This window comes from Haplochromis burtoni, unplaced genomic scaffold, assembly GCF_018398535.1.
Source record: "Haplochromis burtoni strain Fernald_Lab_line unplaced genomic scaffold, NCSU_Asbu1 Contig_157, whole genome shotgun sequence".
Taxonomy (NCBI): domain Eukaryota; kingdom Metazoa; phylum Chordata; class Actinopteri; order Cichliformes; family Cichlidae; genus Haplochromis; species Haplochromis burtoni.
The window spans coordinates 464,084-491,558 of NW_024582518.1; the positions used below are offsets into that span (position 1 = coordinate 464,084).

A 27,475-nucleotide genomic window follows, 5' to 3' on the forward strand; every position below is an offset into this window, starting at 1 on the left:
TGTGTGTGTGTGTGTGTGTGTGTGTGTGTGTGTGTGTGTGTGTGTGTGTGTGTGTGTGTGTGTGTTATTTAATGTTCTTTAGCAGTGAGGTGCGGGCGTTCACCACCGCCTTGAATGCGTCTTCACTGCCGGGGGCAACACATTTATCTGGATGCAGCAGGACTGCCAGCTTCCTGTACGCCTTGTTCACTTCCTCCCTAGAAATGAAAAGATAGTAAACTGCATTAGACACAATGTGACAAAAAAACAAAACAACTTTATTGAAAAGATGGCCTGTATGCTGGCGACTCACCGCGTGGCCCCGGGTTTGACTCCCAACATATCCCACGAGTCTTTGCTGTTGCGGATACGTCGGATGGTGTCAGCCTGCTCTTTGGTGAAGCCGACGCTGACCTCCGACACCGGGCGCTTTCCGCCGTTCTCGCACATGTCAGTGATGGAGGAGAAGAACGCCTGTGGAGAACACGGCACTCACTGAAACACGGTCCATAAAAAAACATGTACAGGAAGCTGCGCATGTGTGCGAGAAATACCTGAAACATCTCGTTGATGCCCTCGCCGCTCTGTGCTGATGTCTCAAAGTAATGAAAGCCTCTGGACTCCGCCCACAGGCGCCCCTCGCCCTCATCCACCACTCGCCGCTTCGTCAGGTCCACCTGTATGAACACGCAGACATTTACCTCCAGCTGCATGTGTGTTTAATAAACCTCAATAAAAGATTTCCCACTCACTTTAAACAATACATTTTACAAAACAGATACTTTTTAGTTCTCAGACTGTGCTGGAGCAGCTTAGTATGAGTCACAGTTCAAAATAATCCTTCTTTATCTCATTCAGGGCCTTAATACATCTCCACAGCACATCCTCAGTTTTAAATCAAGGTGCTTCAGCTCCTCTCTCTTTAAGCTGCACTCGGTCTGACCTTGTTGGCGCAGACGACAAACACGATGCTGTCCATGTTGGCCTGAGAGCCCATTTCTTGTTTCATCTCGCCGAGCCAGCTGTCAAGGGCATCGAAGCTCTCCCTCAGGCCGACATCATACACGAGCAGCACGCCCTGGCTGTCTTTGTAGAACTCGTTACGCACCTGACCAACACCATAGAGAAAGAAACATGTTCACAGAGCGCCGCCTGCTGTGTGGGTGCAAACATTACAAGAAGGCTTATTTTTGGACTTTGAAAATATCTTGTTTTACGACAGTCTGTCACAGCCATTGATGTTAAAGAAATTCAGAGAAAATAAGTCAGAATTTGAAATCTTCTTGTTGCATATTGGTCTTTTTTAATATGATCTAATAGGATTTTTGTCATAAAATTTCCAGACATTTTACTTTTATGCAATTTTATGTAATTTTATGTAAATTTTACTCACTAGTTTTCTTTTCTTGTAAATCTGAATTATCTCATATTTCTCTTTCACAGCATCTTTGGTGGCGCTCTAACATACATGTGTTTTATACATTTCTTCTGATGTGAACAACATAAATTGCTAGTTTTTAACTCACTTCATAGAAGAACGGGTGGCCGGCCATATCAAAGATGTTCACCTTGATTTCTCTGTCTCGAACCTGAACTCTGTTGGCAGATAAAACACATGTTAGTGCTCAGTAAAAAACATCACTACACACACAGTGACAGGAAGCAGTCTGTAAACTCACTTGGTGACGCCATAGTCGATTCCAATGGTTGCCAGATACTTTGGAACAAACCTCTTCTCGCAATAACGCTTGATGATACAGCTCTGAAGAATAAACAATATTTAAAGATGAGCTCCACTGCCTTTCACGCCAGACCATCCATCAAACTGAGATTTATTAATTTTTTAATGTTTTTATTTAGATAATTTGTGTCTTGTTAGGTTTTAATTGGATAATCCCATTTGCAGACACTGTGTTTCAAATAATCATCAGTCTACAATTCTGAGCCTATTTTGGAAAATTTGGCTTCAAAAATAAGCTGTTACGCCTTAATAACTTGAACTTTTTTAGCCTCCTGCCCTTTAAAAGCACATTCATGTCAAAATTTACATTAATTCCAAACAAAGATTTTTCAGGGTTAAACTAGCCTGATCAATAATATCACACATCAAACAACGTTTGTTTTATTGTGCTGTATCAGCACAATAAAACAAACGTTGTTTAAGTGTGCCCTGCTAGTTGTTGCTGTCTGCTCCATGATGCTCCAAATATTAAAGGTAATAAAACAATAAATTCTTTCTTTTTATGACCAAAATCTGCGCCGAATTATGCCTAATGCAACCATATTGAAAATAATTTTACCTGGGTGCTGTAATCTGTGAGATCGTGTGGTGAGATGTAATTAAAATCGGTTTTAAACGAAGTCTGGCGACAGAGTGAACAAAATAAACCAGAGCGCAAAAACAACAAAACTGACATCCAAAACAGAATAAAGACTACAGAAAAAAATCTTTCACGACCTTTATGCAACTGTTTCAAATATGACATTATAAGCCATAAACTCACAGTGGTACAGTACAGGTGGCTTATAACAAGCTCAAGTAAATGAACCAGACTCTATTTGAGGTTTGAGCTAAAACAAACAGGGGGTCTCATACCTTTCCGACCTCGGCGTTTCCGAGGCTAATCACCTTCACCCGAAGAGACTTCTTGTTGTCTCGTCTTTTCGGCGGGTTTGTTTCCATTTGGATTGTTTAAATTCTAAAGTTTTTTGGCGTTTAAAGAGACGGGACTGTGCCGGAATACAGCCGCTGTTGATATTATTATTGTGAGCGGAGCTAACAGGGCTAACTAGTTGTTAGCACGCTGGTTAGTATCTCTCACAGCCCTTAAACGGGATTATTTCCAGATTCATTAATCTCATCGCATCGTTTAACTTCAGCTCTAATGTTGACGTTTGCGTGCAGCAGACAACCAGAGACCCTGCTGGCCTCATAGCCTTTATGCTAATCAGCTGTTTGGGTCTAGCATGGAGTTAGCTGCTTACTCAACTTCCCCCTTTGTTTTCAAAATAAAACTACATTTAGGGAAAATTGTAGCTTTGAGGTTTTTCGTATACTTACCAAAGCAAGAAATGTGCACACAAAATGCTATGTATATGATTTTAAAAACACAAAAACCTAATTTTACATCAAGGTCTTTTATTTTATAGTCAAAGACTATTCAGTTTTATTTTTGAAAAACGAATACCGGACAACGTAAAACCACTGAAAAGCTATTACTGTAAGTTTAAACAATGTAATTAACAATATATTAATTACTAAATTAATTCATTTTATGAAAAATAGTTTTCAAAAATGTAACAAGTTGTAATTTTCAGAATTTGAAATATTTTAAGAACAATATACAATTTAAAATTTCATCACATCAAAGATTGTATTACTTTTATTACGGAGCCCCGTAGGGGACATGGGAGAAAAAAAAATTAAGACGTACTTTTGTGAGATCTCGCAAAATTTTTGAGAGATCTCGGAAAACTAACTCGGGATTTCGCAAAACAAACTGGGGATTTCGCAAAACTTTTGCGAGATCTCGCAAAACTAACTCGGGATCTTGCAAAAGTTTTGCGAGATCTCGCAAAAGTTTTAGCCGCAATCTTCAGCCTTCGACCTCCCGTTAGCTTCGAGCTAACGGGAGGTCGAGACCTACTACAGCCGGGAGGAACACCGCTTTCCCGGCACATCGTGCCTCAACCTCCCGGTCGGCTTTGAGCCGGCGTCCGAAGAATGCGGCTAAAACTTTTGCGAGATATCCCGACTTAGTTTTGCGAGATCTCACAAAAGTCCGTCTTAATTTTTTTTTCTCCCATGTCCCCTGCGGGGCTCTGTACTTTTATGCATTCATGACATGAAATCCAATAAAATGTAGATATATGAAGAAGATGAAGAAGAAGATGGCCGTAGTGATAGATGTAGTGATACAGAATGAGAGCAACATCAGGATGAAGGACCTCAAGAAATACCAAAGGCTCAGAGAAGAGCTGGAGAAGATGTGGGCTATAGGCAAGTGGCTACAACAGCAACATCGAAGATCTCTGTCCAGAAGAGCGCAGTCCCAGGAACAGCTAAGATACTGCACAGGACCCTCAAACTCCCAGGCCTGTGGTAGAAGACCTGAGCTTGAAGGATAAACCACCTTCAGGGGCTATTCTACTCTATACTTATACTTAAGTGTTACCTTAAGGTTCCCTTCATTTCTTCAGTTTTAATATGTATGTGTTTTAAAATCATCGGATAATCAACAAATTTGAACCTCACTTATTTAAAAATAAAGGTTCTTTAACTGTTATTGTCACAAAGCCTTTTTTGCTATTTTTAATTACCAAAAAAGAGCTATAACTTTTTTCTAAACATATTAAGACCTTTAAAGAAACACGTTTAACGGTTTACATGTAATTAATCCATTAAATTCTGTAATTTACCCATTAATCCATTAATCACTCATCATGAAATTTTAGATTAACTGGACTTTAAGGGTAAAAGTTGTTCTTTTTCATCATAAAGTGAAAAACTAATTGTAAAGTCGTTTTTGTTCAGAGATGTACTTTAATGTTTGTCCATCAGGTGGCAGAAGCATCCAGCATCTCATCTTCAAGTCCTCTGAAAACTCACGTTTATTTATACAGGGGCGATCGTGGCTCAAGAGTTTGCAGGTTGCCGGTTCAAGCCCCGGCTCTGACAGTCTCGGTCATTGTGTCCTTGGGCAAGACACTTCACCCGTTGCCTACTGGTGGTGGTCAGAGGGCCCGGTGGCGCCAGTGTCCGGCAGCCTCGCCTCTGTCAGTGCGACCAAGGGTGGCTGTGGCTACAATATAGCTTGCCATCACCAGTGTGTGAATGTGTGTGTGAATGGGTGGATGACTGGATGTGTAAAGCGCTTTGGGGTCCATAGGGACTAGTAAATGTTATACAAATACAGGCCATTTGCCATTGTTTATTTATTCATGACACATTTTGAAATGAGAAAAAAAACCCTCAGAATTTTGCAAACTTTAATAATGAAGCAATGATATTCATACAGGAATAAAATAACTGTTTGCAGCACAACTTCTCAGGAAAATATCAGGAAAAAAAAGAAACTACCATGCAAACTATCCAACACATCAGATGAAATACATGAACACAGAAAACTACAAATAACTCTATACAGGACAAGGCAAAACATATAGTAACTTAAAGCTGCAGTGCTCTTTTAAAAATTACAACTAAATCTTAGACCTGAAAAGTGTGGAAGCCCATTCATTATTGCAGAAATTTGAACCGGAAAATAATAATAATAAAGTTTTGAACATTTTTCAACCAATTTTGTTTTATTTATTTTACGGGTTTTATTGCTCATTTGAAAGTTGTTTTGTCTTTTATTGTGAAAAAGACCAAATGAAGAAATGTTTCAAAATACATACTTCAAAATATTACATTTATTTCATATTTCATATCGTTTCATATTTTGCCATCACTCATGTAATGAATATTGATTGATTCAATCTTGAGGTTTTTCTTTCTTTGCAGCTGTGATTCTCCAGATGTTACTCAAGACTTCATCATTTTTAGATGATAAATATAAAAAGCAGAAATGAAGCTGCAGCTTTTCTGTGTTGATCTAAGTGCAGACTGAAGTTCTTTGATGTCTTTTTATTTTACAACCTAATATATACATCAGTGAAAAATAGCTCCTCGAGTGTCCACTGAAACGGCACCAAGCTCTTTTCAGAAATATTGTGAAACATCTGTCTTCCACACCACATTAGTGCAGCTTTTCAATTTTACAGATGTTCATTATTTAAGACAGACTTGGTGTTAATGGCACTTATCCATTTTTTACGGATCTTTATCAAATTTGAAAGCATTTCAAAAGAGGCAAGCCTCCATTTCAAATCATAAAGTAAGTTCTACATTATTTTTTCTCATAAATTCGCTTTGGATCAGTTTTAAAGGTGTTTCAGCCTTAAAAATCTTTGAACTGTGCTATTAATCCACAAAAAAATACCCTGATATATAACTGTGTTAAATTAAACAACCTATGTAAACAAGGTACAAACTGCAGTTTGTTTGTTTACAGTTTTAAACTGAGAACCAGGTCATAACATACTCAATATGGATTCAGAAATAATCATGTAAGCATTTTTTTTTTTTACGTGAATGTGAAAATTTATAGAGGTCGGATATGTCACCGAGTAAGTTTCAAGCCTCTAATACCAGTTATTACATCCGACAGCACCGATGATTTAATCCAAAATCTAAAAATGTGTTAAAAATGTAAAAGAATTGAACATTCTTTTAATCAGGTAATCAATTAAATGATTAATCGTTCCAACTCTGATTTCCTGAATCCTGGAATTCTTGAAAACTCTTATGAATTTTTTTTTATATTTAAAGTAAATACAATGTGCAAAGGGTAACCTTTTGTAAGAAAAAATAAAATAAAATAAAATAAAATAAAACAACAAGTAAAATGAATAAAAATAAAAATTGGTATTAGTTGACTGTATAGTGACTGTATAGTAATTAATTAATAAACGTTTCATAAATCACTGTAATGTAGTTGTAAACAGTTAAAAAGATTTCATAATACTACACAACATAATATGAATATTTGTTTTAAAAAAAAGCACAAAAATGTATTTCAAATTTAAATTTGTTTAAATTCCAGTACATGTCGTACTGGTTTTTACTATGTTGTCTTTACAGGTCTTAAATTTGCATTACAGTCAGATAGACATTGGATATTAACTCGTTATGTACTAATATACTTCAAAAGGTCAAGCTATAAAACTGCAAAAAAGTTATCACTATTGAATGTGTAAAAATATTTGTAAAATATTGGACATTAAGTCATTAAAAATACAAATTTTAAATGCACGTTTGAAGTCTGATGGAAAACAGACCTTCCAGATGTTTTGTTAAATATAAAGTCTGAGAAAGGCTAAAATTTTCAGTCCATTTACAGACTTATTATAAACTTGGCAAACCTTAATATCTTCATAGTAAAACAAAGATGCTCAAGCTGTTCTCAGTTGGTGTGAAAATTCCCATGAATAATCTCTGGAGCAGACGTCTGGACGGGGCTCAACAGCAGCTCTTTGGTGGCTTCTTAGCGAGGTGGAAGCGATTGCATCTGGAGGGAGTCGTAGGTGTCCCTGGTGGCCGAACTCAGACCCTAAAAATGACCAAAATCAATCAATCATCAGTTTGTTTGTTTTTTAATTTAATCACAAAATTATATTCAAGTGATATGGTTAATTTTGATTTATCTCTTTAAAGCTAATGAAGCTTTTACACTCACCTGGTAAACCTGTTCGTTCTTTTTTGGACGCTGTAAAAATGTCAGTATAAATAATTAGACATCAGGTTTTTGTTGATGGAATTTAATTAAGTAGATGATAAACAAGAAGTGAGAAACTGACCAATTTGTTTCGGTCATTTATTACAAACCTTCAGAGGAAGCTCCTTATATTCTCCATCTGTGCGTTTGTTCAGGCCCTGAATTTAAATATATAACAAGTTCAGATACAAGTTTTCTGTGTTAGTATGCAAACTTCCAAGAGTTCTGTGTTTACAAAAAGTTTATTATTATTAATAATAATAATAATAATAATATTAATAATAAGATATTGTTTGTTACCGTGTACGTGGCGTCATCAGCTACCCTGCGGTTCTGTAGAAAGGAACAGAAGTCACAAGTGCAATTTTAAGGCAGGAGGTTCTAACAGACTTTAAAATAGAGAACCTATGTTGGGTTCTTTTCCTTCTTCCTCTAAGAAGGAATTGAGGGTTCTTCAACAACTTTCAAGTCTTTAAAATTCCTGAGAAACCATTCTTTTGTTGTTTTTGAAACTTCTTTGGACATAATCTACAACAGGGGTGTCAAACTCAAATACACAGTGGGCCAAAATTCAAAACTGGAACAAAGTCGCGGGCTAACGTTAATATTTATTGAAAAACAAAATCTTCCTCCAGATATAAGAATGAATCTTTTCTTATGGACTCAAACAAGTTTTGCTGAAAAACTGAATATGGAACAAGCAAAGCTTAATACTAAACGATATATTTATTAGCTGTATAATACCAGTAGGCCAGCTCTAATAGTAATTTCGTATGGCTTCGCGGGCCAAATGTAATTAGGCTGCGGGCCAAATTTGGCCCGCGGGCCAGAGTTTGACACTTATGATCTGCAAGTTCTTAAGAATACTTCACATTTATTGTAGTTCTTGTACAGGTGGTTTGGAGCCTGTAGTGTTTTTGAAAAGTAGTTAACAGTTTGTTTGTTTGTTTTTTAATTTTTATCGAATTGTCCTTGTCATGGTTCATGGTCCCTGTTTTATTTTTTAGGGAAACATGAATCCAATAAGGACAAAACCACTGAAGAACCCAAATCACTTGCAAAAACTACCAAATACAGTATAAGCTAGGTATAAGTTATTCTTATAGTCTACTTAGGTTCTTCTGAACTTCATTTGCTGCGGTTATTGTACAATTAATTGTACTACTTGCAGAAGTGGTTTGGGTTCTTCAGTGGTTTTTGTTCTTCCTGATCTCTGAACAGGGTTTATTTAAGAAGTCCATAGTTAATGAATTCTTTCAAACTTGTCCTATTCCACTTAGTTTGTCACAGTTTCTCCCAGATATGTTTGATCCATGCATTTATTCCATTCATAACTTTTAAGAAGCGTTTTAGTGTTCTTCAAACATCTTCCAGATATTGACGAGTCTTTTAAAATTCCTGCAAATTAGTTGTTTTCTTGTCCTTTAGATTTATTCCTGAGGACATTTCCTAATAATTATTTTAGAGTACTCAACAACAAACTCAAGATTTTGCGTTTATTGTGGTTCTTGGTGTGGTTTAGGTTTTTCACAGGTTTGTGGTTCCCAGTTTCTTTAAGAAGTCCACAGTTTGGGAGTTCTTGCAGTTTGTCTCCAGTATTTTAGTTTGTCACAATTCTTCTAATGTTCTTCGTTTAGAATCCAGGATTGCTCTTTCTACACGTGTTCTAGAAGAAGATTTGAGGCTCTGTCATTTTGTTGATCTTATCTAATACATTAAATCTCAATGCATGCTCAATCATTCAGGTAAGGAAATGGGATTAGTGACAATATCTTTCTACCACTTAAAACGCCAAGTCCATGAGGTCTGAAAGATCTGGGAATTTTAAATGAACCGGGAATTATAAAACTGTAAATAACTTTAGAGATGTTTAAGAAAAACTTCTCTCAGCAACAGTCACTACTGCATGATGGCGATCCAGTGTGACAACAATGCGCCTTATCCTCCAGAATCAAAAAAGTGGAATCAAACATATAAACATTCTAAATTTGTTTTTTTGTCTTTTGTGTTTAAACATTTGACTTCAGTACTTAATTAGATGTGTTGTATGAGAATAGCAGACTTACTCTTCCTCTCTCGGGGTCTCCCGTTCTCAGTGGCTCGTAAGTACCTGGATCCTGACCTTTCAGGTCCTGAACAAGAACACGTTTTAATCCACATCATTCTCCTCATCAACAGTTATTCCCATTCTAAGATCAGTACAGTGCCAATATTCACTCTTAAAATCGGGGAAAACAGGCTAACGAGCAGTTTATGGTGTTAGGTGATAGTAACTTACACTGTATAAGCCCTCCTCCTCCATCTTCGCTTTCGATTTGAAGAACTACAGAAAAATATCAATGACTGTTAATCAAGAACAGCCTTTTGTGGAGTGCGAAGTAAGAAGGCTATAGAGTCATTATTGAACAGGTCTGATTTGGTTCAGAGATGAAAATTGGATTTGAATCTGTTTTTACTCCTAGACTAGAATCCAATCAGCAGTAAATATTAAAAAATGAACAAACCCACCTTCTCTTTGATGAACATGGCAGTGATGATGAGGCCATAAATGCCGAGGAAGCCATCCAGGATGTAACACAGTTTAGGGTCGTACAAGTCCATTGCCTCTGTGGAGATCAGAGTTCAAAGGTTAGAGGAAACACAAACTTGACTGAGTTCTGTGTTCAACTAAGAGCCCCAATAAAATGATAGTACACAACAAAAATGATTCTAATGTTGGTAACAGTTCACGAACTGTTGTTACAACTTCTACGCTTCTATTCAAGCTTTGAACGTTGTAAAACTTTCCGCATTTCACTAAAATGTAAAGACAAAAGTTCGGGCTCCCATGTGTTAAATAAACCCTGATAAAAGACTGTTTAAAATAAAGCTATAGAAGAAAAAACTTCTTCCTATCATTTTGACTAAAACTGAATAAAAATAAGGTTGACAGCAACAGCAGTCGACAGTCTTTGTTTGTGCAGCGCGTCAGTGTGAAGGAGCTCGGCGGTTTCCTCAGCTGCTGCCGAGTGCTCGCTGTGGCTCATTAACTGACAGGTGTGTGTTCGTGTGTGGTTCAGTGTGGGCGTGTGTGTTTGTGTCGGTGTGTGTCGATATAGCCAAAAGATGCAGCAGAGCCTGTTTTCACATCACAGACGCTCATTAAACATTTAAGCAGGTCAGAGTCGCTCTTAAACTGCATTTTAAGAGACAAAAAATACACAAGAAAATACTTCACTGTCAATAAACCTCGGGTTTCATTTTCATTCATGTTGTTTATATAAATATAAAGAAATGTATTAAAGGTGATGAAGTTTGGCTGAATTTGCTCTATAAAGATGTGTATAGAGACAGGTTTTAGTAAAAGTGCACTAAATGCATTTCGATTTTAAATCTCTTTGCCACGCACCTATCCACATAACTGACACATGCCTCAGTCATGTGATTCTTGTGGCATTCAACAGGAAAGAGAAGTGATTTATGAGAAAACGCACCATAAAGGAGTATTTTCCCACCAAAGTAAATTAGAAATTTGATGAAATTCGTCATTTCTTCTTGTAACTGTATCGCTAAACAGACAGACAAACACGCGAGCAGTGTTTAGTTTGAAAAGCCTGGCAATTACTGTTTTTGGCCCAAACTGTATGGAGGCTGTTTTCCATGTATATATGTGGTATTATTTTAATTTCTTGTTTGGAGTGGGCTGTTTAGTTTCAGTAAAAATATGTGAGTCAGTCATGTGATTCTGATGAGAACATATTTTCTCCAGAGAGAAAAAAAAAGAGACGTAGTTCATGAGAAAATAAAGTTGTTGCTTTTTCTTTTTTGTTAAAGTTTAATGAAGTCTGTGCATTTTCTTTGCAATACAAGCAGCTCAAATGAATGAAGATGGAGTTTAAAACTTCAAATTTTACACCAAACTCGACAGACTTTTCTTCAAACTTCAGATAGATAAACAGGTTAAACTCCACTCACGTAACTCTGTAATTGTAATCAAATGTTTGTTATCGTGAACGCTGAAATGTGCTGTGCTGAAACACCGTTAATGTTGTAAATGTTTTTAGACTCTCAACCAATCACCACCCCCAAAAAACAAAACAAAAAAAATAACAAAACACACACACGCATGCAAATACACGAGATTCATTTAAATTCATTTATATAAAGTTTGGCTAAACACATGCTGACGTGTGAGGAATCAACAGGGTCGTCAATCTTGTATTTCCTAACCCTGTAAATGAGATATATTTTTATCTTTGGTCACATTTCTCTGCGGTTAACTGCTTCATCTGTGTGGTTTGAAGCCCTCTCCTCGTCTTTTTCTTATCATCAGTTTCCAGGAAACGGTTTTTGCCCTTAATCAGTGATCGTATGAGCTTAGAGCGAGCATCTATCAACATCGTTTATAAAGAAACTCTGCTTTCACACTTCTAACTGAATGGTCAGACAGAATTATAGTTTTGTGTTGAGAAACTATGACAGAATAGTGAAAAGTCACTTTCACACATCATGATGGTGATGATATGAAAAACATCAGCTCAGAGGTGCTTAAACCGCATGCTCAAACTTTTTTTTTCTTAATCAATAAAGATAACAATTTTCAGCTGAGTGCCACTCTGTTCATTCTCATAAAGATCCAACTGAAGTTTCTGCGTCTGAAGCTGAAAGGAAGCCCACATCACAGCTGCAATGCCTCCTTTCACTGCACGTTTCATTTCATGGTCATTTTAAGCTGACAACACGTCTGGTTAGATAAGAGCAAAGATAAACTGAAAATATACGCATCAGGAAGCCCGTGTGTGTGTGTGTGTGTGGTCGAGGTTAGGGTTTAATCTGATGAGCACAGTGCAGTTTCATGTTCAGTTTCACACACTCATACACGAGGCCTGCTTTTAAAAAGGCAAACTATATCAGTATGTCTGCTGTGATGAAGTTACACTAGCTACAGTCAGCGCAGGTTAACGGTTTATGCAACTCTGTACCAGACTTTCATCAAAAAATATGCAACTGTAGGTGGCAGACACACACACACACACACACACACACACACACACACACACACACACACACACACACACACACACACACACATGCACAGTAGATCTGTATCTACTAAAAGTCAAAATTTAGGTTTGAACATGGCTTATGAATTCTTTTTATAAATACACATGCACACAAAGTTCTCCACCACTATGGCTTTTTAAAAAGAAATCTAAGTGCACATGTGTACATAGCTCTGTAATGAGCGCACATAAAGTCATAATGCCAGTGGACACATGCAGGTTACATTTTTAAATACAGACTCGCAAGGCTCAGATACAGAATGGCGTCAGCAAAGCCCAACAGTTATGTATCTGATAACGTGACACCAGCTACTGTCGTGCATGCAGCTCGATACCAGTATTCTTTCAAAAGATTTACAATTTAAACTCACACACAAATATATCTGTTTCAGACCTGCTTTCATAAAAGTTTGGACATGCTTTGCAGGTTAAATACACATGCACATGACGTTCTGCACCACTATGACTTTAAAAAGATGCCTCAATTTAGGTAAAAAAACATATGCGCTTAAACTGAAGCCTCAGTATAAGCGCACACTTACAGGTAGCTCTAACGTAAGCTTGCGTGAAGATGTCATAATGTCAGCTAGTTACTACAACTAACTAAAGATTTGTAAGATCTTTACAATAGTGCTTCGATAATATTACACTAATGTGGTCACACTTTCTGTACCACAACTGGTTTTTTCAAAAGTTTAAATTGAAGTTTGAATATTCATTATGTGGCTGCTTTAATGAAATGATAGCTGAAAAAGAAATGCACATAAAGTTCAGCACCACACCTGCTTAAAGATGCATCAATTTAGGTGCAAAAACATGCGCCAGGCCTGCTTTTAAATAGGTAGACTCTACCAGTAACATACCTGTGTTGATGAAGTCACACTAACTACCGTCGTGCATGTAGGTCACACACCTGCCTGAAAAATGCTTCAGTTTAAGCACACACATGCAGGTAGTTCTGTAAGTGGCTTAATGCAAGGTATAGTTTTAAATACAGACAGACTTAAATATCTGGAAGAAATATTTAAATTGGTTTAATTTAAAACTTGCAGACAATTAGAAATACTTCATATGAGACCGTGTACTTTAGACGTACTTTTTCAAATGTTGTTTTATCATTTTTTGTGGCGTAGTAGTTCTAGTAGCAGAAGAAGTTAGGTTTTAGTAGTATATGCATGCAGGTAGTGCTCTAATAATTCAAATACGATTGGTCACTCTGTAAAGCATCTTTCCTATAAGAAATCCAGGCGTCAGTGTCACCATCATAATAGGAAATTATTTTCAAATGAAAAAATAGGCATTTATGATATGTAAGCTAGCTAAAGATATCTACTTGAGAAGTGTACCTACATTGTTGAGCTTGTGTAATATTACAATATAACACAGTGTCACCTTCGCTATGTCGACCCACGAGTGACTGAAAGAGGTGCTGGCAGTACTGTTCTGGTGCTCCGTCACAAAAAATCAAATGAACATATTTATGTACATATATACATACATATATTACATATAACGCAGTCAGCATTATGTATGTATTTAATAAACATAGTAAAACCATTAAAAATGTGTACACATGCATACACTGAATAGTGAAAAAATACTGCGTTAAAAAGTTTGCACCTTTTTTTTCATCAGTGTGTTTTTGAAGGATTTGGGACATTGCACTGTTTAAGTTGGCGGTCAAACAAGTAATACATTATATACATAATTATGCATAATGTATAGTCAATACATATAACAGGGTACGTTAATTTACTGAAGATCAGGATCAAGAGCTACAGTTTTATTTTATATAATTTGGACTAATGCAGATGATTTCTTTGATTACGCCAACAGAAGCCGACCCAAATAAGAAAAGTAGGCTGCGACCAGAAAGGTATGGAAATGCATGTTTTTGGCCATAGCGTGCACTTACTCTCAGCAGCTTTTACAAACTAAATTGCATTCATGTATTTTTGAGCAAGATGCTTTATAACATTATAGACAAATATGACCTTTTAAAAAAAAGATTAAAAATGGTCTTTTCCAAATCATTTTAAGATTCAGCGCTCAGTACATTCAGAAAACTGGTAATACAAATGCAAGTGATGTATTTTCTAAGTATTGTTTTAAATATTTATACCAGTCCTGTAACTGGACATGAACCCGAGCCACAGTTCAAACATGAAAATCCCGTCACATATGAGCAATATTATTTCTGAAGAAGCTGATATAGCAGAAATTCTTTTACTATGTCCTGAAAGTACAAGTATATTCTGAGCTCTTTAATTGAGTATATCAAAACAACTGAGAGATGTAGCAATTTAAACATATATGCTTCATAATGTGGATGTATTAGAGGTTTTTTTCTTTGCATTAATATCTGATGGACATAATTGCTTCTCCTTCATATGTCTAAATTCTTGTTTCTGTTAGCTGAAGTTAGTGATTACCTCGTGGTAGAACAGTAAAGATCAGGACTTCATAATTCATGCAATCATCATATTTTAGCATATAAAATGCCCCCAGCTGCTCAGAACACGCCTCTGTCACCTCTGCAAGTACATGTGAACTTGAAAACACTTAAAGTTTTTCTAACTTGTAAATTAGAAAAACTTTAATAACAACTTATAATTTTGATATTTTTAGAGGTTGTTTCTACAGTTTTTATGCCTGTTGTGTCAGTAAGAACAGATTCAATAAAGCTTTTAAACTAGTTGCATTAAACTGCTTCATAACTAGTCCATTTGTTATTTGTTTTTGCTTCTCCTAAAAGGGAAATGACAGTAAAGAAGAGGAGAATCAGAGGAGTTTCCACTGAAACTGCATTAAAAACAGTTCAAGAAACACCCGGTCTGTCTAATCTGACTGACTGACACATCAGCGGAAAGATCAGTGACATTTTTTATGTTTACACGAATTCTTCGTGACTCATCAGAAACATTCACAGACACCATTCACAAAACTGGCTTTGCAGAGTTTTCCATCACAACCTCTCGTAAGGGATCCCAACATCACAGAGTGTCCGTGAGTGCAGCATCAGCAGGTTTCCTGCATCTGCTGTTCAACCACAGGATCACAACACAGCCCTGATTTGCAGTAAATGCACTGAGCCAACATGGAAACACTCAGCTTTACTCAGCTTAACCTATAGCTTCTTACGCAATTATTGCAACATTAAAACTGTACAAGAATAAAAATAGTAGCAAAGTTTCGTGGTTAAAACAACAAAGCAATACAGATTAAAATTTCAAGAGTCTATTAAATACGGATGTTTTAAAAATTTCTTGCAGCATTCAGCATTCAGTACAACATTTTTTCTCTCCAGTCAGCAATCAGACGTTTTTCTGGCCCACAAAACAAAAAAAAAATCAGTTGAATTATTTTATTTACTGCCAACTTCATCTAAAAAAAATACAGAATATCAGTGTTATCATCGGCGTTATAAAACAGTAGAAATACCAAAAAACAATGATAAGTAAACCTTCAGAATAAAAGAAGTGGAGTAAATACTAAGCTCTTCTTTAGACTAACCCCTGTAGGCTGCAGGTATCGCTGCTGGAAAGATGAATTGGCTGCTTTCAAGGTTTACAAGAAATCTGCCTTACTGAAATATCAGTTTACCTGCATGCTGCTGTCTTTCATTTTAGCTCCTTATTTCAGGTCGTTGTGTCAAACAAACCAGCGGTGGATGGAAGCAGCTACGTCTTCTATCCACACAGTCAATCAAATCACTTTCATTGTAAATAAAAGTCATTTTTATTTTAAGTCATATTTATTGAAGTAAAACAAATAAAAGAATAAAAATACTATTGAAAGTTCATTTCAGTCAGTGGCTCAAACAAGGCAGTTTCCAATGAACCTGCTCGACAAACGGCCCCGTGCCATTGATGTTGTTGAAAGCTGACTGGTCAATAAATAGTTACGAACTGAGCTGAGTTTGACTATGTTGTATTTATTTAATGGCCACACACAGATTCTTATCTTTTAAAACCCACCGGAAAGAATAGCGATCGTTAAGGGGTGTTTTATAGAGCGTATGGATCTACTGTGAAGGAAACGTGAACGTCTGTTTGTTATAAACAGGTTTGATTTGAATGGTTGTACATTGTGACCAACCATTCAGTGTTTTACATTAAATGGTTGTTTGCTGTGTCTTTTCAGCGTGAACTTTGTGACTGGATTGCCATGCATTTGATATGAATGAGAGATTGCTGCTGGTTTGTTTTGTCGGCACTGTCGGAAATAAAAATCACAGTAAAGTCCAAGCGAAGCAAAAACAGAGCAGATTACTGTGGCCTGACACTCGGCAGCTCGATGCACTCCCACAGCTGCATGACCACACAGAGATGAAGTTTTCAGATTACCTGGCACACTTGACCTATCACAGGGTTGCAGTGACATATATTTTGCCTCCGTCAGCTGATAAAGGTGATAAAGGTGGTATGTGATACGTGTAGGTGTTCAGCAGAACAGAGGTTCAGGGGCACCGTCATGACTTCTGAGGATTGTGTGGACTGTCTGAGCTCGATGCAGATGATATCGCAGCCTTGAGGTCTTGACCTGCAGGTCCTCAGACCGGTTTCTTGGGCAGGAAATCCACTGACACAATCTGTACACCTCCATTTTACTTCTACTGTACATCCACTGTGTTTTTGCTGCATACACAAAAGAATCATGTCCCTTGAAAATGTTCTTCCAAGGGAAACTTGAGCAATAAAGATATCTTTGTTTATCTAATGGGCAGAAATAACAGGAAACGGCTCCTTAAGGTGAACCATTACACTTCAATATTAACGTCAGTTCGGTTTTTACACCATTGGTTGAGACATTTAATCCAGTTTTACTTTGTTCTATTAAATTTAGCGCATAATTCTACTCAATAGAATATGTCTGTGAAGGTTCTCAGCCATCCAGGTCATGGTAGTCTAAAGAGCTCGGAAAGAAAAGTGACGCTTTTCTTTCCGAGCTCTTTAGACTACTCTATAGAACCACTTTGTTGTATTGACCCTTTACAGATAGTGGTCACTACAGTCGACAGCTATTCAAAGGCTTTTCTTGTATTTGTGTCAGTGTTGATGGTTTACTTGTACATAAACCACTACATTGGGCACTGATGTGTCCATACTCTGCCACCCACCCCAAAAGTGGACACAAAACCATTTGAAAAATTCATGTTTAAAAATGAAGTTCAAAAATATTTTTTTTCATACCTAAATAGAAATAAAAATACTTAAGAAAAAAGTCCTGATTGAGATTGTCATAATTCATGCATGAAAGTGTTAAAGTCTGACTTTACAGTTTATTTTTTTCCATTTTTCCCTTTATTTTCTCCACATAATGAGTTGTTTTTCATGTTATGTTTGGTTTCTGTGAGATAGGCTCCAGCTCTCCTGCAACCTATATTGGACAAACAGAAGAAGATGGATGGAGCAATGGGATGGGATCAATATTTAGAATCTTAGCATTTCTTGTCTTACCAAAAAGCAATTTTGAGCAGGAAAGTCCTATAATTTTTTAATATTGTTATTTTATGAGTTATTTCTTTGTTTTTTATGCAACACCAAGGAGCTAACAGTGCTAACAGAAAAGTAGAAACACAATGTTTGGCTGGTTTTTCGTGACTCATTGACAGACTCATTTGGAAGATGTTAAATTTAGACTTATCTTCATTTATGCCGAAAGAGAAATTAAAATGTGAAATGATCATTTACAGTAAAGAGCAGTGAGGAGGTGGAAAAATCAGTTTTACTCTGACGTTACAGCGTGTCATGTGTAGATGTCTGATAGCAGATCAGACTTCTGTTAGGATTCATTCATTCTCAGATGGCTGCTTCTCTGCCTGTGAAACACTTCAGACTGGGTAAAAGGTTTGAGCCATATTAAAGCGCTGGTTGTGTTGACAGACGCGAGACTTCAAACACTCTGAGAGCAGCGACAGTTTCCTGAATGAAAGTAGAGAGATGAAGAACCCGAGGTCGCCTTTAAAAATCCAGCTTGTCGCTTATAGCAAAAAGGATGTCGTTTCTAGGAGACCTAAAGAGCATGTGACAAGATGTAGTTAATGCTCAAAGAAAAGGGCGTGACCTGGGTGCTGTCAATCAAAGATAAGGTGCATGTTGTAAGATTACGTCTCTTCCTAAGGCTTCCTGTGTGCTCTGAAATAAATGATCTTCACCAGATAAGAGTCATGTTTCCATCCACATGATTTCAATTTAAGCAGAAACTACAATTACTGCCTTTTATATGTCACCCAGTCTTTGCTGCTCTTTCCACTGTTGTTTTTTTTTTTCATTGTTACCGCAAAGTTGAGGAGGCTAAACCCGAAAATCTCCTCACAGTGTATAGTTTACATTCATGCCTGTTGACTCATTTCTATCACCTCTAGAAATGATGTGTTCAGGTGTTCCCCTGAAAAAATGAAACCAGAGAAACTCGGTCAGATGATTTTGTATTTGTCTCCAGGCAGAGAAACTTCACTCTCAGGAGTTGATAGCATTTGTTTGTTTAGAAATGATCACATTTTCATTTACAGATCAAAATCATCACCTTTGAGCTTCCTGTACAGCAGCACTGTCTAGTTTTTAGCCTGCAAGACAGTTAAACTGGCTGGCTCTGGGTGTTAAAATTTGTGTTCAATTGTGAGTTTGGGCTCCAATTTGTATGATAAAAGAACATAATCAGAGCAAACAGCTATGGCACCACTTTCAAAAGACTCATTCAGCTCCAGCCAAGACAACAGAATTAGAGCCTCTAGTCAACACAATCAATCAATCAAGGAATTCCTAACAAATTTTGACGTACTGCCTGCCTGCACCTCTCAAAACTTGTTTCCACAAATCGTTCTATATCTAACTGGTTCTACACATTTCCATTAAACAAAGCCCAGGTACCAGCACAGAAGCACAAAACTGTCCAAATTTGCAGCCATCATTGTTAGTTGCCATGGGAGGCGCTAACCTCATCGACTGGTAGATGCAGGCCGCAGATTCTGCCCACCTTAACTTCCTTCTAATTTAGTAACCCGAAATTTTGTTCCATTACGCCGCGTAAAGAGAAAAAGGCAAAACATTAACGCCGCAAAAAGAGATGTTAATGGCCTGGTGTCACATAGAGCGAGAGCCCCTCGACCCCTCTCCACCAAAGAATAATCCATAAACAACTTAACGGCTAGTCCTGTTGTAATTAAAGTAACACACAGTTCAAGAAAGAAATATATACACATGTGATTGAGACAATAGCAATCTCGCTTAAAAGCAAGTTATAGTCTAATGAGTATATTCACTAAATCAAGGCATATTTCTGCATTGCTGCCGAATGGCTCAGGTTATGTGGTTCATTGTAGGGTGTGGCAGGTTTGCTTAAGAGAAAGTAAAGGGGACAGTTTTGAAAGAAAAAAGAAATATAAAGGCAAAATATTCAAATAAGATCAAAGATTTGTTCTTTCTTCCTGTAGATTTTGTGATGAGCAAATGAATCTCTTGAAGATTAGTTGTTAGCTGTGTTTGTCCTCGCAAGAATGATTTTGCAGTCAAGTGATCATACCCAACAGTTTTCAGTTTTCAGTTGCATGACGTTTTAATCTAAACTGCTCTTTAAAAAATAGTTGAATATCATATAGTGTTGGGCCGACTCCAATAGGTAACGCTGAGTGAGTTATGGAAAATATGTTTTATGAGATCAGCGTTTTGACTGCCAACAACTAAATTCTAATAGGTTAATGCTTAAAGGGACATCAATGCAGGAGGCGATTTACTCGACGTGTCAGTTTGCCACTGATAGTTGGCAACTAACAGACATTACAGGCTTCAGTTGCGTGACAACACCTTAACATATTTGCCACCTTCACTGAGAGTGGTAATCACTTCAAACCCTAACCCTGGAAACCTAGATAAGGACACTCAAGCTTATAATCCACCATTATTTTAACAATGCTGTTATTTATACATGTGATTCTCCCTCTAAACCGTAGGAAGTGCAAGAACTTTGGGCTGAATCAGGCTAAAACTGTTAAAACTGGTTCCAAATGCCCAGCAAACAAAGTTCAGTGTAAAAAAGTGCACTTGTAAAATCATTAAAGCACATGAGTAGTTAAGATGCTTTTCTTTTATGCGTACATTGTTTCAGTACAGATGGGATTCTATTGTAGGGATAAATTAAACCTTTTATGCCACGTTGAAATCTGTGGAAGCTACTTTCCTGCCTGCTATTGATTATAGTGATACACACTTTCAAGGAGCTTTTATCAAGCGTGCTATTTATTTCAAAGGTTCGTTACAAACATGAGCCCTTCATTATGTTTTGGTGAGTCGGCACTGACTACTTGCTGAAATATCTGTAAAGCGAATATGGGTTAACTTCCAGCTCGCATCTGTCGCTGTCTCTATTTCAGCTCAGATAGTTACTATCTTGAAGTCTCAATTGTAATGCACCCAATGTTTTGAATGATGAGGCTAAAACTCCATTAGGTCTTATATAGAAGTTTTTTATTCTAAATGAGCACTCAAGGTGCTTTATACAACATGCCTCACACTCCAATAGATGCATCTCGCCCAAGAACATTTGGCATACAGACAGGAGCAGCGAGGGATCGAGCAACCAACCTTCCAATTAGTGGCCACTGCTGTTTCATTGTTTTGGTTGCATTTACAACAGGTCTATGTGGTGAAGAACATTTCGATGTCAATGAGACCTACTTGTGAAATGCAATTAAAACCAAGGCAGTTAGATGCTCACAGCTTGAGAAACCCTGAAATGTACTTGCAAACATGCCGCTGTGGTGTCAGAGTTGGCAGTTTGCATCCGAACACCTGAACGAATCGAGGACATCTCACCGCTCTCTCTTATGTTAGTGTGTTGAGTTTTTTTTTCACCTCTACTCTGTGTTCATTGTGTCACTTTGGGCCTAGAAAGTACACCAGTAAAAATAAGCTGAGCATCTGCTTAGTATAGCCGTTTTGTTTGAGTTGCATTTTCTGTCATCTTTTGCGCTTCTTTTAAACCTCCTGTTGAACCGGGGTGTTTCCTTAGCGGGGGCTGAGAGTTGTGCCTTGTGCAGCTCTCTGGCCACCACATTGAGCCAAGGTACAGCTCAGTTAGGGAAACACGCTTTTGACAGCTAAAGAAACCACAACACTGCTTCCTGAAGTGGGGGTCTTTACTTTTTGTGGTCAATTATTTCTCTTGAACTACAAAACACAACTACACTGGCACCTTTAGACCTCAGACACTTACAAAGAGGACTATTTCAAGCTTGAAGCCTGTTTGTATTGTTATTAAATCATCTTTTAATGGTCTAAACCTACATTAGAAGTAAAAGTCTTAATCACATGGTGGAAAAGACTAATCCAAAAGACACCTAACCAACCGATGCAAACTAATATGGATATTTTAAATCTTTCAATTTTAATTCATTAAAATGACAATACATAAAAAAAATCCTTTCAAAAAGTCTGATACATACAGTCGACTCTACACTTTATCTTTTAATGTTTCAGAGCTGCCATCATGTTGGTGTATTTAATGCATTACATCAGAAAAGACCCTTTTGTCTCTGTTTAAATATTTGCTAATAGGGTTGAGATGCTGTTTGAGAAGTCACTGTAACTAAATGGTGTTTTTTTTTTTGCCTAAACCTTACAAAGTATTAAAATCACACCTTTGGACATAACATTGGTTACTCTGGGCGCTTATAGCTCTGATACTGCACTGGAAAATATCTTGTAGGCCAGACGAGGCCCAGTTGTCACAATACGACTGACACTTAAGGTAGACATGTGGCTGCTTTGCAGCACGCAGACTTACTCTGAAACAGCGCCGTCTGAGAGCCCAAGAAGGACTGCCCCATCGCCAACAGAAAACTGCACATATGAGCTAATCGTCGGATGCTAATGTAACATGTAATGCACCTTTTCTTGGTCATTATATTTTAATGCTGTTTTGTTTGTTTTTTTAAATGTAAAGCTCACAAAGTGCATTAAAATCTGGGCAACTCTGAGTACTTACAGCTCTGCCCTACCATTACAACACACCTGGCATCTGGCCTGTATAAGGTGGACCTGTGGTGTGGCCCAAACACCCAGAAAGCCCCACAGAAAATCTTTCATCCTAGTTTGTATTATTACACATTTAATGTCAAATGAAGCTCAGAGACAGGAGTTATTCAGGAAACAGAAACCACAGGTTTACACAGCTGCACTTCATATCATTACTGAATCTTAATTTTGCCCCTTATCTGGAAAAGAGGGCCTTCATTTCTCTGTTTAAACATTCAATAAAAAGTTTCAGATGCCAAATGTATTTTCTCAGTCATGTCATCATAACTTATTACTCTTTATTACTAAATCTGGCTGCTCAGGGCATCTACAGCTCAGTTACTGTACTAGAAAATATTTTGTGTGCCAGATGTTGTCTAAATTTCACAACACTGTTAGGCCATTATTGTGTAAAACTGTGGCTCCTTGCATCAGGCAGACAAAGCCATATGTAGCCCAAAAAATAATGTCACATACGGGCCACGTGCTCCAGGAAATCGCTCAAAAGTCCTTTTTATTATTTTTAAACAGGTCGTGCAAGTGATGAACACCACTAATACTGTTTAGACAGCAGTTATTCAGGAAACAGAAGCCGCAAGTGTTAAAAAGCTGAAGTCTTACGTTTTGCTCCTTATATCAAAAAGAAGATCCTCATTCCTCAGTTTGAACATTTGAGGTCCTAGTTCAACCTTTCTCGTTCATGCCATCAAAACTAAATATGCTGTTTAGTTTGGATAAACTTCACAAAGTGCATTCAAATCATGATAGCAGACAGATTTTAATCCTAATTTGCGATACTCTAATCACTTTTAGCACAGTTTGGCACTTATGTGTGCCAGATGCGGCCCAAACGTGGACATTAAGCCATATAAGGTGTTACTGTGGCGTGTGTTTGTTGTCGTTTAAGAGTAATACATGTTTAACCTAAATTAAAGTTGAAAGGCAGTAGTTCTTCAGGAAATAGAAGCCGAAAGTTTTAAACGGCAGCACTTCATGCCTTTATTTTAATTCTAAATGTAATCTTTGGCCCCTAACTTACAAAGAAGACACTGATTTCTTGACTTGAACTTATATTAAAAAGTAGCCCTTCCTTGGTCACGCTATTATAACTTAACGATGTTTATTTATTGTAACTCTCACAAAGTGCACTTAAATCATGATAACAGACACATTTGGGAATAATCTGGGATACTTTGGCCACTTATACCAAAGTTAGGCGTGAATATGTGCCAGATATGTTCCAAATGTCAAAATACTGGACACTAGGCCGGCATAAGGTGGTGCTGCGGTCTGGGTGTGTCTTTCTTGAAGAGTGATTTTTATCTGATGTTAAAGCTGAGAGACAGCAGCTATTCAGGAAGTATGAGCTGCAAGTCTTAAACAGCTACATGCCATGCATTTATTTTAGTTCTAAAATGTAATTTTTGTCCCCTAACTTACAAAAACGGCCCTCATTTCTCACTTCAGAGGCGTACTTAGCCATTTAATAACCATGTCGGCCAAATACAAAAGTCTAATTGTCTTTACAACATGTGAACTGAGCAGTTTTAATGCTTACTGTAAGGCTGTGTTTAGTAAAGAAAATACTTTGTTTAACGAGCATGATTTTATGTGTTACCTAAGTAGTGCCTTTATCGTGCCGCAATATAGCGCTTATTAAGGAAGCACTGCAGCCACAAGTGTCGAACTACACGTCTCATGGTGCTGCTGCACAAACTTCATTTTTTTCATAAAAACCAAAGTGACAAACTTGATTTCTGCAAATTTTGCTGTTAATATTTCCTCCTACTTTTAGCTTTTATTCTCAACTTTATTTCATCGTCGGAGGAAGGTGATGGTAAAGTGATTTTTATCTGTGGTACTATATTCTTGAAATGGCTCTAAAGTGTGAAAAAGTATTGCTGCCTGTGGTGTACCAACCTGTAAAATGGAGGAACTCTCCATTTTCTAGCCCTTTGTCTTTGTTAGAATCAAACATCTACACATTTCTAATTACACCCCACAGTTTGAGGAACTACTTCGTTTAGTTTCCCTCGACTGTTTCTATTCTTTTATTCGGGTCCAGGAAACACGTGATTGAATTGGTCCCTTATTTTAAACGAGCATGATCTGCCTACACCGGATTAGCTCATCCTTTGATCGATATTTAGACGACTTAAATTTGTTTTTGACTGTTTAATTTGTTATTGAATTCCCTAAACTTTGATTTAGGGAAATCAAAGTTTGTGATAATCTAAACTAGCTTTAAATGTCTGAAAATATAAATGTTTTAAACTGATCTTGAAATGGTCTACTGGTCTAAATGATATGCAATGCTTTCAATTGTAGTTGGTTTAAACTGGATTCCCTGTGGTCTAAACTGGTACTTAAGTTTTTAAAAAAGCTTTTTGTTTAACCGTTTTCTTTTTTAATCTTTGCGACCGCTTTTAATACTTCGCTTTGGCGCACACTTATCAGCTTTAAACTGATCTATTAAAGCGCTAAACAGGTCATTTCATAGTCTAGACTGGCTTTGGATCTTGAATGGTCTGAGCTGGATTTCTGATAGGCTAAACTGGTACTGACGCTGAAAACTGCTGCTGGATTAAGTTGCTTTTTCTAATTGTTGAGACTTGTATTACCACTGGTACATTAGCGTTCTAAACTGGTCATTTGATGGTCTAGACAGTTATCTATGGCACTAGACCACGGATGACCTACATTAGAATTTGATAATGAAAGGCCAGTGTTAATGCTTTCAAGGCTCTCATTGAAAGGAGTCATTTTAAATCCCTTCTGTGCCTGACTGCTCCTCTGAGTCCCAACAAGCTTGTTCCCTAAAGTGTTTGGAAGAAATACTGCTCCAAAAACCTGAAAGTGTGTTTCCAGAATGTAATGTTTTGGTAACTCTTAGTGAATTTAAATTTATAATTATCCATTATCTAGATTTATTTCTGTATTGTTTTGTTTATTGCCCCCCCCCCCTTTTTTTTATTGCAGCTGTCAAAGAGAATTCAAGCTAAAGTATATTAAATCAACTTAATACCCTAAATAAACTGGAGTTTTGATTATGTAAACTATGAACATTTACTTTACGCAAACGCTTGTGAAATGCTACGTGAAATGGTCTCAACTGGTATGCAATGCTTTTAATTGTTGTTGGTTTAAACAGTGTTTCCTGTGATCAATACTGGTACAACCAGTGAAAAACTTTTCCATTTTATTTGTTTCAGTTTGTATTTAAACAGTTGAACTTTGACGCACGTTTTTTAAGTTTAAACTTGTATGTTAATGATCTAAACTGGCCATTTGATGGTCTAAACCATAATCTATGGCTCTAGGCCTTGGTTTAAGATGATCGGTATATTTTATTTTATAAGACTTTCAATGGGAAACTATCACTTCTGTGCTTGACTGGCCCTCTGCATCCCTACAAACACGGTCCCTAAAGTTCGCAATGAGTTTGGAAGAAAATGCTTTTAGGTTTTGTACTCCAAACGACCTGGAAGTCTTTGACAGGGCCTCCAAAAATGAATCCTATGGTAACTCTTGTTCAATTTAATTTTACGATTATTTGTATATTAATTCATTTATTGGGCTTGAGTTTTACTTTAAGCGCTGAAGATATTTTGATTCCAAAATTTACTTTAAAGTTTGGGTGGCTTGAACTGGACTTTTAATAGTCTAAACTTGGCTTTAATGCTTGACAATGTAATTGCTTTATTCTGGCTCTAAAGTGGACTCTACTGCTATGTAATGCCTTCAATTATAGTTGCTTAGAAACTGATTTTTTATTGTGTATTCTGGTATGTAACTCTGAGGTTTACTGAGATGAGGATTTCCTTTTGGGTTATTTTTTCACCAGTGTAAGAAATAAACCTATTGTTGAGTGAGATTGTACATTTGTTACATCGAGTTTTGCCCAACTTTAGTTCAGATGTGTCGTTACATGAGATTGATTAACTTCATTAAACTTCTACCAAAGAAGTCTATGAATATGAAAGTCTATATTTATAATAAAGTCAGAATTTAAACAAACTGGAAGGAAAGATTAACGCATTATGCGTCATTTTTACACCTCGACAGCATGCACAAACTGATTAGTCGACGTCCGGATGTGGATGTTAGCCGATAGCTTAGCTATCAGGTTCAAGTTACATAACAAACTTTTTCTTCTGAGTATAAAAAGTAATGTTTTTTTAAAAACAGAGGGGTCAGATATCTTATTTATTTAGGCAATGATGGGCCTTTTTTTTAAGGTAATCCACACAGATTAGCTTGTGTGATAATCAGACGCATCAACACCAGAGCATTTCTGATTTATAGTGTTAGCTAGCTAATGGCACTGTGGTTTTCAAATCTAAAATTGGTCATTAGATAACATTTTTCTTTTTACCCCTAAAAAAATGACAGAAATCTAAATTTTGTTTGGTTGTGTCGCGACGAACACGATACAGAATCCAACATGGCTACCAGAATTCTCCACTACAGACATATTCAGCTTAAGACTTTCTGCTGCTTGAAAACATTTTAAATCTGCTTTATGTAGATGCTGTTCTGTTAGATATGTGGGGTTATTTATTCAGACGACACACATCTATGCAAGTACAGTTGGTATTTTCTTTTAAATTTTCTGATCCGTTTGAGGGTTAGCACTTTGCTTGTCGATTAAGAAAGCTGATTTAATGCATTTGAATTGTGACTGCTCTGAAAGTTCAACCATATCATACTGACAATCGCTTCATGACTGAGACTATAATATTTTTTTCTTAGCTTCTGCAAAATCAGCATTTAAAAAAAATAAAGCTAGCAGGATTTAAACCAAGTTTAGGTCTGATTTCGTATCATGTTTCTGTTAATCATAAACTATTTTTAAAAACCTGTCTTAACTTTTGTCACGCTTTTAGAAGGGAGGTGATGCCTCTGCAATTCTTCTATTTCAAATCTATGTGTAGAACTTCAAAGTGTGTTCGGGGTCTTACCAGCCGGGGAGACCATTGAGGCGAGGACCAGCAGGCCAGATATCCACATCTGGAGCGCCATCCCGAACCAATATCCCCAGACGACGTTGTTTCTTCAAACTGGTTTCGGCGATGAAGTGAGATGACTGAACTAAACTAGTATCTTCCTTCTCTGTTGCCTC

General features: G+C 37.0%; 2 protein-coding genes across 2 annotated transcripts; both read right to left on the reverse strand.

Annotated features, from left to right (window-relative positions):
- Positions 1–4: 4 nt before the first annotated feature.
- Positions 5–2,997, reverse strand: dnajc27 (DnaJ (Hsp40) homolog, subfamily C, member 27). Its single transcript, XM_005932720.2, has 7 exons — positions 2,576–2,997; positions 1,659–1,741; positions 1,506–1,575; positions 923–1,087; positions 534–656; positions 293–453; positions 5–197 (listed from the first exon to the last, which is right to left on the reverse strand). The coding sequence occupies exons 1-7, from the start codon at positions 2,660–2,662 to the stop codon at positions 65–67; spliced, it is 822 nt and encodes a 273-aa protein (XP_005932782.1). The 5' UTR covers positions 2,663–2,997; the 3' UTR covers positions 5–64.
- A 1,900-nt stretch (positions 2,998–4,897) lies between these two features.
- On the reverse strand, positions 4,898–27,475 carry LOC102308828 (T-cell surface glycoprotein CD3 zeta chain). The gene is made up of 8 exons (XM_005932721.3): positions 27,315–27,475; positions 9,807–9,904; positions 9,577–9,621; positions 9,365–9,430; positions 7,599–7,631; positions 7,409–7,456; positions 7,260–7,289; positions 4,898–7,133 (listed from the first exon to the last, which is right to left on the reverse strand). Exons 1-8 carry the CDS (start codon positions 27,373–27,375, stop codon positions 7,068–7,070), a joined length of 447 nt encoding a protein of 148 aa, XP_005932783.1. The 5' UTR covers positions 27,376–27,475; the 3' UTR covers positions 4,898–7,067.